Source organism: Hyposmocoma kahamanoa, unplaced genomic scaffold, assembly GCF_003589595.1.
Source record: "Hyposmocoma kahamanoa isolate Upper Pololo Valley unplaced genomic scaffold, ASM358959v1 79, whole genome shotgun sequence".
NCBI lineage: Eukaryota > Metazoa > Arthropoda > Insecta > Lepidoptera > Cosmopterigidae > Hyposmocoma > Hyposmocoma kahamanoa.
The window spans coordinates 1,438,033-1,449,217 of NW_020653993.1; the positions used below are offsets into that span (position 1 = coordinate 1,438,033).

The following is an 11,185-nucleotide window of genomic DNA, read 5'->3' on the forward strand; positions in this document are numbered from 1 at the left end:
AGCTGTGTGCCTGCTACAAACAGGAAGCCCAAAAAGTTAGGTGGATCCAAACAAACTTTAAACCGCACTGTAGTAGTGCAGTTTAAATAGTTATTATTAGTATTGGGTTGTGTGAATCAATGTCGGTCACTGAGGACCTATGTGATAATGTCGGTGTAGAAACGGAGCGGAGGGCGTTGGTGCCCGTTGCAATATGCTGCAGGTTTGCATGATGCACAGATGAAGTGAAGTTAACTTTTTTAAAGTAGTCTTATACAGCAGTTTTACACAGTACATCCTGAGGGTCAGTTGCACGCGATGGACATACGGTGCACAGCGTTAGGGCTTGCAATATTCGCTCATTTTTTGTATTCGGATAAATCGAATAACATTACGAAATTACGAATATTTACTACATCGGTTTTAAAAATATGCCATTATAGAATACAGACAACAATTTTCTTAGAAGTTGCTGAACGTATTCAAAGATATTGTAAGATACTTTTGAATGAAGGTTTTAGAACCTTAAAAAACCTAATACGAATGTATTGCGATTGAAATCTCTAAAACACCTAATGAAAGTTGTTTTAAAACTGTTATGAATTTTTCGAAATATTCAATTAACCGATTCGTGACGACTGTAAAATCAGAATACCAAATTTAACGGATATTTGATTAAAACGAATATCCGAATTGCAATCTCTACTGCGCATCCAGTAGAATAATGCGTTCAGTTCAGTGCTGTCCCGACTTCCACCTTTCCGTAACGCGTCGACCATATCTGTGGAGTACGCATTGCCATGCCGCATACGTCTCAGTACGAACGGCATCCGGCACTTGCATACTGCTGCCAATGTCTAGCCAGTTGTCCTATCTATGGCTGGGTATATTGTGCTCCCATCGTATTTTTAATTTTTTACATTTTTTATGATACCAAGCAATCAGGCGAACAGGGTCCGGTGTTAAGACTCTATACAAGCTCAAATGACTTTGGTTGATTCAGCATAGCAATGAAAGTGTGGAATCAATCACTATTTGATTGAGGATATACGGTGTTAAAACACTATTCCAAAAAATGTTCACGATAGGAAAATAACAAAATCTTACCTACAAATTTTACAACAAAACCGTTGTTTTCAAAAGGTACTTTGCGATTACCAATGATTTTATTGTTACTAAATAGAAGACGTATACTATACGATATACATTTTTCAAATGGTTTTAATATCGTCTGTGAAAAAATAAATTTTAAAATAAAGCCGTAGTGATCCGTATTAGTACGGGCAAAATTTGAATTCGAGCAAAGGTAGTATAGACTCCTAAGTGACACGCCTGTCCGTAGCTATTGCAGTACCACTTTAAATCGCAAAAATCTGTGGGACCTTGAAACGTAAGTTGACAAGGGACATGAGGTGCCTGTAATTTCACTAGGACCCTTACCCTTAAAAACCGAAACACAGTAATGTATATATTGCAAAGATTGTGTATTTATTCGATATGAGAGCACACATTGCAATAACACTATACACACTCATGATATAAATATTTACGTAGTTTATTTTAGTTTCTGTTTCGGGACGCATACGTCCGTCACTCTCACTCACTCGGCTAGGGCCCATTGAAAACCAGCGTCACAACCTAGCCCTGGTTGTGACTTTAGCTGAATGGGATCCTTTTGTACACGCCACAGCCGCACACATGTCAGTATAGTATTATGTAACTTGTTGTTTAAATGTTTTTGACGCTGTTATTGTGTTATTTCTGTTCTAGCTATATTAGTCTTTGTTTTTGTGTTTTTTTATATAATATGGCGTTACAATAAACGGTTTCTATTTCTATTTCTATAATGCTCAGATTACTGACTGGCGGCAGAAATAGATAAGAGATAAGGTGGCATTTCTTCCCTGGATGAACTCTTTCACAAGGAGCTAATACCCATGAATAATTATTAACACAAAGATCGAACACTCAGAAAAAAATCCTTTGATCCGGCCGGATTCGAACCGCGTCTTCTAGCATACCGTGCCAAACGCCATACCAACTAAGCCACGGAACGAACCAACGGGCCTCACGAATTTTTCTATGTGTTTGTTAAGTATTTCGTCACACATTTAAATACAATGAATAGCGACATCTCTAGACAAGGCTGGTAGCTGTAAAGATATCTAACTGGGTGAGGCGATGAAATACTTCAGATTTCTCATAGATGGCGCTGCGGGTAAAAGTCGTTGAAAACCCAAATACAAAGATACAGATCCGCTGGTTCATTCCGTGGCTTAGTTGATATAGCGTCTGTCACGGTATGCTAGAAGACGTCGGTTTTGGGTACTTCATCAAGTATTAATAAAATAATAATAATATAAATAATAATAATAAATATAATAAATAAATAACGCACACACTCAACATAGCCCCGCACTAGGCAAACCCTGTGTCGCGGGTGCCATGGACACACACATAGACAACCACAAATTACACCCAAACTCACGAGAGAAATAATTGTAGGCCATACAACTATTTCTCTCGGCCCGGGAATCGAACCTGGGACCTCTGCGTGGCAGTCTGGCATGGTAACCGTTCGGCCACGGAGGCAGTTGTAATATATAATATTACAACTGCCTCCTATATATATAATATATAGTAATTATATCCCTTTTTACATGAAAACGTAACATTTCAAAGTACCAAAAGTTAAAGGGTGCAAAGTAATGAACAACAACTTAGGGAAATGTGTTTGTTTTCTCTCTCAAACATTTATCCAGGCACATCACATTGGTTAAATGAAAACAAAATAAGGTAGTTCCCTCGAATTAAGTCAATTGTAATTCCTGTGGCCGACACGGTAAAGTTTTTAATTTTAGATTTTGAAATATACCGCTCTTGGAGAATGGTGAACAATAAAATAAATGGTTTCGTTACAATGCTGTTCTAAAGTCCAAACTTCGGAGCCATTCGGGTTTTACGGAAATGAACGATTTCCTTGTCAACCTTTATCATATATTTGTGATATAATTATCTCGCTTTGCGGTTCGTTATAGGAATTATCCTACTTATTTTTCAATGTATCTAATATTATTTTTTATTTAAGTTACAAGATTGTTAATATAATGTTTCGACAACTTGCATACATTAATAATGATAAGCAATATCTAGTTGATTTGTTAGTTATCACTAAAAAATAGAGTGGCTTGATTATATTGCAGCTTATCAATGTAAAAAAAATCAGTTAAATGTATTTTTTATTTAAAAAAAAGGAACCGTTTGAACTTTGCTTCGATGTACATAGGAACTGAAACTAAAAACTAAGCTAAGAACTCGATATGAAACTAAAAAGTTAATCATCCCCTACTTTGCGACCCTTAATGTTTTCTTCGAATTTGAATGGAACTAATACTGAGGTACCTTCTTTCCAACAAAAAAAGAATCATCAAAATCGGTTCACAAGCCGGAATAATCACGTATACACAAAAAAATACAGTCCAATTGAGAACCTCCTCCTTTTTTGAAATCGGTTAACAGTAAAAACAAAAAAGAACAACATAACGAAACTATTTTTATTGATAAAAGATGTGGTCGTAGATAAGTATAAGAACTAAAAAAAGGAATCCAAATAAGGAGAAACTCTATCTTAATATAAGTTAGAACCAACTTTTGCTTGTGCAAGCAATGAAAACGATATTATTTAGTGAGAGAAACGGCTTTAAGGTCGACGAAATAAAAGCTACTATAGTCAAACTTCCACGAGGGTACAAAAGTTGAGGTTAAATAAAGCGGAGGTAGGAGTGTCGAAGTTCAAAATTAAAGATCGGACTTTGCACACTTCCGACAGCTCTTTGTGTCATTTATACACACGTAGTATAGTCGTCTCCAAAAATATTTTATCTACACACATATCTTGTGATATATCATATCATATCACAAGATATGTGTGTAGATAAAATATTTTTGGACAACCCTCTGTGATGTGTTCAAAAACCGCAAATTACGACCAGCATAAAGATAAACTGTTTTGTAAGAATAAATTTGTTATTTGTGAAAATGTTATTATTGCTTCATAATAACATCGAATATTCGAGGTTATTATTACATTCAAATTTTGAACATATCCGAAAAACAAAACAATTTGATTCGACCTCAAGTCTAATATCAGTCGATATGAAGTTTTATTCAAAATGAAATGGCAATAGCAAACAATTTTGACAAATTTCATACGTTACTTGATATCGAACTGTATGATAGTTGGGGCCGACTCTAGTTTGTCTATGAATTTACCGTCCCATCCAGGCGCTGCTCCCGGTATTGGCCGATTGGAGGAAGAGGAGGCACGGGTTCCTCACCTACCGTCTTGTGCAGGTACTCACCGGACACGGCTGTTTCGGTGACTACCTGGACAAGATCGCAAGAGGGAGGTGACCCCGGCGTGTCACGAGTGCGGCGCTGCTACAGACTCGGCGAGGCACACCTTGGAGGTGTGCCTCGCCAGCAGCGCCGGAATCTCGTAGACGTTGTGGGACGAGATTTCTCACTGCCCAGCAAAGTTAGAGCCATGCTGGGAAGCGAGAGGTCATGGCAGGCGATGGTCTCCTTCTGCGAGGACGTGATGTCGCAGAACGAGACGGCCGCACGGGTCCGCGAAGACAGCGCCCTCTCGGACCCCATTCGGTGTCGGCGGAGAGGACACACGCGACGGGTTTTCACCAACCGCCTGCGTTCCATCAGCGGAGGCCAGCAGGGTGCAGGGTTGGGAGACCCTGCCCCTGCATTGCACAGGCTTCCGCCGCCGGTAGATGCCCCAAATGTTCCGGGGCATCTCCGTGCAGGTCGCCCCCCATGATGAAAGGGGGGGATGGTGTAGGCACCACCGGAGTCATGGTAGCATCTGAAAGGGACCCCACGGCTCCGGCGCTAGGTGCGCGTAGGAACATCGTGAGGTTTTTAGTGGGTATGCTCTTGGGGACAGACATAGTCCCGAGGAGAGAGTCCCACATATCCCCGCCGTTTCCCAGCGGCGGGGAATGCGTAATGCATTTTCCTCACGGAAGGGAGGGTCGGTTGTCCTACGACCCGCCCCCCAGACGAGTGAGTCCGTGCAATGCAGGCTCCGGGCTCATATCTACCCTGAGTTAAGTTGAGAAAACCGGAGTTCGGTAATGCTCACATCATTGCTTGACAACAGAAATAGGTAAGGCAGTACTTCTCCGGACGAACTCTTTCAAAGGAAACTCTACTGCTTCTAAAACTTTTTCTTCTTATATCGTAGGTATATACCACTCATTCGCACATTCCTCATGCCTACGGGAATGAAAAGGAATACGCTACCTGCATCTATAAAGTATAACGTAGGCCCACGGTTCGAGTGAATAAGCATTTTTTGGACAAACGAGTACCATCGTCGGTCACATCGTTCAACATCAGGTGAGAATATGGCCAAGCGTGTGTCTATTATACTTATTTGTTTGCCATTGTGTGTCTATTAAACATGGCTGTTTATCAAAGTCAAATAAATAAATAATCTTTATTTCATAGGTAAGCAAATTACGCTATACGTGAAATCGTCATACTGATTAAACTGTACTGGTCATTCGAAAGGCCTGAGAAGAATGAGCAAGAAACTCTAGGGATTGCTCTTTGTAAATATTATATGGTCTTATAGCGTCTTAACTCAAAAAGCGTATTTTTTGAGAAATGACATAAAACTAATTACTTTCCATTTCATTTATCGTGACAGATCATTAAAATTTAGGTATAGATTAAAGTTTACTTTATAAGGGAAAAAAATAATTTCATATTATTTTTGAGTAAGGACTCTTTCGGCGAAAACTAACTCACATCAAGTATGTTTCATTTTGAAAAAAGTAGACATCTTCTAATGCTTTCTTACAATATTCTAACGACTTTTTTATTGACGTGTAGAGGTAGAGAATCAAATTTTATGTGCAGTAATGATATAATCTTGAATTTCACATATTTTGAGTTACAACATTACGGTGGTTGCATTGCACGCAGGTGATGCGTGAAGTTGATATCCGAGACCTCGACTGCATGCAGTTGATTACGACTTAACGCATTGACTGCAAACATGCAGTCAATCTGTTAGCAGCCTGAGACAACAGAAAGCATTGGGTTTATAAAACTATTTTACCTTATCTATTTCTGCCGCCAAGCAGTAATGTCAGCATTATTGTGTTCCGGTTTTGAAGGGTAAGGGTGCTGTTGAAATTACAGGCACATGGGACTTGTTAACTTATGTCTCAAGGTGAGGGGCGCAGTGGCGGTGCCTCTCAGATCTTTGCGATTTAACGCTCTGAGTGGCACTGCAACTGTTATGGACAGGCGTGTAGCGTACCGTCCCGTAACTGGATATTATAAAAAGATAAAATAAAAAAAAGGTAAGTTTATTTCTCTTAACATTACAAGTTTAATCCAAATAAAAATTACATGTTATTTTATACTACTCTTCGAAAAGTGAGCGTCAGTTTAGAAAATAATGAAGAAATAATAATATAATCGTAAGTCATGAGTACATAATAGTGCACATATACAAATCAACATAACTTATGAAACTAATAAATAATTGAATAATGAACCGACTTCATAATTTACAATCGGGTACGTTTTAAGCTTAGTTACAAGGCTTTCCCAACACAAGCATACATTTGCTTAAAGGGAGGACCTGATCTACCATTGTTGAACCAAATTGAGAAATAAATAAAATTTTTAATTTTTAATTTTTTTAATAGTTTGCCACTCCTAGGATCAACTCACACTGGCGCAGAGTCAAAGCGTCGCAACGCGACATGTTTTTCGCCTATGGCATATTCATCTCTATTTTACCATTATTAAGGTACAAATTTGTGTTTTCCTAATATGGAATCGAGATTCGATTTGACACTTGGGCGCCGCGAGGCGTCAGTGATCCCGGCGCACTAATGCGAGTGTCGCCGCTCGTTGCCAGGCGGTGTAGTTGAAAAACAGGACGCGACGCGACGCTTCGAATCTGCGCCAATGTGAGTTGAGTCTTTGAGGTGGAACATTTTCTTCAAATTGAAATGCGACCAATACTGAGGCATCCTCTTTAAAAACAAAAAAAAGAATCAACAAAATCGGTTCACAAATGCCGTAACATACACAAAAAAAAAAACAGCAGTCGATTTGAATACCTACTGGTAATTCCAGGTATAGTTTGTCAGAGCCCGCACCTCCTTACCTTTCCCGTCCTAATCCGTGCTACGCCAAAGCCGCATAAATCGCCAGTGAAATTAAAAATAAGTGTGTGTGACGTTACATTCGATCTGAAAACTGAAAAATCCGCATCCGCGACATCGCGTCATTTATTAAATTAAATATTCCGCATCTCCGCCCAGCATTGAGCCGCGTACGCAATCTATTACATGGTGGCGTTATTGCTGGTGGGCCGCAAGTGAAGTGGCGAAAGATGACGAGCTCCACGACGTTTCGGACATAAAGGTTGGTGGTAGCACGGTTTCCTCACGAGCTATCGAAGGTCTGTTTTAATTTTTTTTATTATAGCGTCACCACCTACTTCTTTTCTGAAGTCGGTTAAAAAGGAACTTGTGGCTCAAATTTTCATATCTTCACAATACTTTACTGTTTTATGTTCACCATTCTTAAATTCCGTGTGTCCCAACGGTTGTAAATTGAATTTTAATGATTCCTGTTGAATAAAAACAGAGGGGTCACCCGTTCGATTCTCGTGTTGATCCATTAGCGTAAATTAAAATGAACCCGTATAGGTAGGTTCATTTAGAGAACGCATTCATCTCCGGGGGAATATTAATTTATTATTATTTTTTATATAGGGCGGTTTAAAAAATTGGATGTTTTAAAGAGGGTGATATACGACTGAATGAATTTTTTATCTATCTACCTCGGCTCGAATTCAATTTTGTTCCCGTACTAATACGGTTCATTTTGCTAGGGTCGAGACACTGGCTTTATTTCAGATTTTTACAAACGAAAGTAAAGCCATTTAAAATAAAAAAAATAAAAAAAAAAATGACGCATACACTCAACATAGCCCCGCACTAGGGAAACCCTGTGTCGCGGGTGCCATGGACCCACACATAGACAACCACAAATTACACCCAAACTCACGAGAGAAATAATTGTAGGCCATACAACTATTTCTCCCGGCCCGGGAATCGAACCTGGAACCTCTGCGTGGCAGTCCGGCATGGTAACCGTTCGGCCACCGAGGCAGTTAATTTGAAAAATATATATCGCATACTATACGTGTTCTATTTAGTTCAGTTGTTATAAAAAAAAAATCATTGGTATATGTAAAGTACCTACTGAATACCACAGTTTTCTTATAAAATTTCGAGGTAAGTTTGTGCTTTTTTCTATCGTGAAAATTTTTGGGAATTGTGTTTTCGCACTGTATAGTAATCAGTGTTTATCCTCAATTTTTAACCAACTTCAAAAAAGGAGGAGGTTCTGAATTCGACTGTATATTCTTTTTTTTTTTGTATGTACGTTACGCGATAACTCCGGTATTTTAGGTTGATTTTGCTATTTCTCCAATTCAAGGCGTTTTTCTCTCAATATACTTTGAGTAGTGAGAACCGATTTTTATTATCTCCAGTATCAAGTCCTGTATAGTGGCGAACTAGGGGATATTGCAATAAAACTTAGCAAATAGACGTAATTCCACGTACTTTTGAGGTCGGTTTTTTTAGTACTCTGGACTGAGATTATACTATACATTCTTTCCAGAGTGATTGAGTCAACACTTTCACTGTTATTCGTAATCAACCAAAGCCATTTGAGGTTTTTTAAACTGGCTTGATGGCCCAACTTCACTCTGTGAACACTGAGCGAGAAGATCCTGAGTTCGATTCCCGATAGAACCATTTGGGTGACAAATTTTTAGGTGTTCTGGGTAGAGTCCCAGAGTGAATTCCATTGCTTGGTACCTACTCATAGTACATGGAATTTCCTAGTTTGAGACCAGGTGATGGGTGTGGTTTTATAACCCTATCTGTCGTGACTCGGCAAGCTGATCTGCCCTCCTCATCATAAATAACGTAATCGACATTTTAGCGAAATTGAGTTATTAACATATCGGGGATCAGTAGAAGGAGATCTGTTATTTTTTTTATATCTTATTTATTATCAGCTTTATTGTTAAGCAAAATCAGCGTAATTGAGATTTCTATTAGCAAAAAAAACTTTTGTAAACTAATCTCGAAAGTTGCCGAAGTGATGGTCTCGATGGAAAAAAACTTTTTTTATAAAAAAAAAACAGACTTCGAAAGTTTGTAGAATTACATCTATTTGACAAGTTTTATTGAAATCGGTTACCAGAAAGTGCGCGAAACCGGATTCATCCCTTCCTTCCTTCCCTCCCTTCCCTCCCTTCCCTCCCTTTTCATCCCTTTGCCACCCCTAGAGGTGGATTATGTTCTTTAAATTTAAATGGGACCAATACCCTCGATAGGTTCAAACAAGAAAAGAATTATCATAATCGGTATACAAATCCGTAGTAATCGCGATAGACAAACAAAAATCAGTACAATTGAGAATCTCCTCCTTTTTTGAAGTCGGTTAAAAACTAAAAAGCTCTTCTCTATATCTACTCTTTTCTTCTCTATGTCAATCACAATCTCACTTGATGTTTAGGCGTCAGAATGCCTATTCACTGTAGTAAGCCTTGAATAGCTCGAAATAGTAGTTTCCGGGAAATACAGATGGCGGTAGTTTATTCAATTTGTCTATAAGCAGAAATTGTAATGATAAGTCAGAATAGGTTTCTGGTCATATGCTCGATGCTTTTCAAAGTCACATTCACTTTAGAGGCAACGCCTACTACTTCTTCTACGCTTCTTTAAGGAGATTCCGGGTAAGATTTAAATATTGCCATTAACGAGTTTTAAAACAACAGTGAAACAAAAACTTTACACTAAATGTTTACGCAAAAAGTCCGAAGTAGTGAGTGACCCGTTTATCTCAGGAAACTCGATCTCAGGTGTTTAAATTAAATATTGTAATGATAAATGTATTCAAAATGTATATTCACAGAAAGCAACCCAGAGTTTCGAGCTCATTCTTCTCACAGGAGATAGCCTTACGAAAGTGCAGTAAGGTTGAATCAGTATAGGGATTTCAAATGTAATTTGCTTGCCTACGAAATAAAGGTTATTTGTCTTCAACTTTGCCTTAGAGGTGTCTAAGGAGAGGGTTTACATAATCGCCACGTTAATCCAACGCCTTTAGAAGTAGTCCAAAGGCTGTGAACGTTTTTCAACATGCAGGTTTAATCATGATGTCTTCCTTCACCGGGAATTGTTGCTTTTTTACGTAATATTTTTATTTTATTTTTTTAGTCACGCACTAGGGAGACCCTGTGTCGCTGGTGCCATGGACACACACATAGACAACTACAAATGACACCCAAATTCACGAGAGAAATAAATATATATGTAATAAATATAGGCCATACAAATATTTAGTAGCAGTAGAGCTGTTTGTGGAAGAGTTCGTCCAGGGAAGTAAAGTCACTACAATGTGAGCATTACTGCGTTCCGGTATGGAAGGGTAAGGGTGCTGGTGAAATTACAGGAACATGGGACTTGTCAACTTATGTCTCAGGGTGACGGGCGCAGTAGCAGTGCCCCTAAGATCTGCCACTGCCACTGTCATGGACAGGCTTGTCTTTTGGTATTATGAAAAATACGCTTCGGCCACAGAGGCAGAACTATATATTTATACCATCACAGGGTTCCTAAGCCTTATCAAAAAAAAACAAGTCATGAAAATAGCCAGTTGATATTAGTTCGATTTTTAAAAAAAACCACAAGAGATTTTTAACCCGAACGGTTTATTCAATTTAAAAAAGGGTCGCCTTTGACCCTTTGTGTGATTCTACAATACGGACTGCCAACAAAAGGTGTGCCCTTAACGACTATTGAAACTTTTTTAAAAAACCTTTTTTTCTGCTTTTTATAAACCACTTAAGACAATTAAGCGGCGTTGTTTTGTTTAGTTACCCTCTTTTTTAGGCGTTTTTAACTGTACTGTCGGAATAAAAGGCTTAATTTGAATAGAATTAGAGAAATTGTTCCCGCACCGTTGGTCAAATTTATTTTAAAATTATTTTATTTGACGTGTGTGACTATAAAATATTTTTTTTTTAATTTCCCTTCTAATGTATGATTAGTTCACTAGGAGACAAATAGTTATTTGT

At 38.5% G+C, this 11,185-nt stretch overlaps 1 protein-coding gene across 1 annotated transcript in view; it reads right to left on the minus strand.

The window, feature by feature from the left end:
* Window positions 1-4,943, minus strand: part of LOC113233513 — a 44,190-nt gene extending 39,247 nt beyond the window's left edge. Inside the window, exons 1-2 of the mRNA XM_026468636.1 lie at window positions 4,839-4,943; window positions 4,252-4,365 (exon numbers count right to left, since the gene is read on the minus strand). Of these exons, the coding sequence (XP_026324421.1) occupies window positions 4,252-4,365; window positions 4,839-4,943 (219 nt within the window). The remainder of the gene's footprint in view (window positions 1-4,251; window positions 4,366-4,838) is intronic.
* Window positions 4,944-11,185: the final 6,242 nt, after the last annotated feature.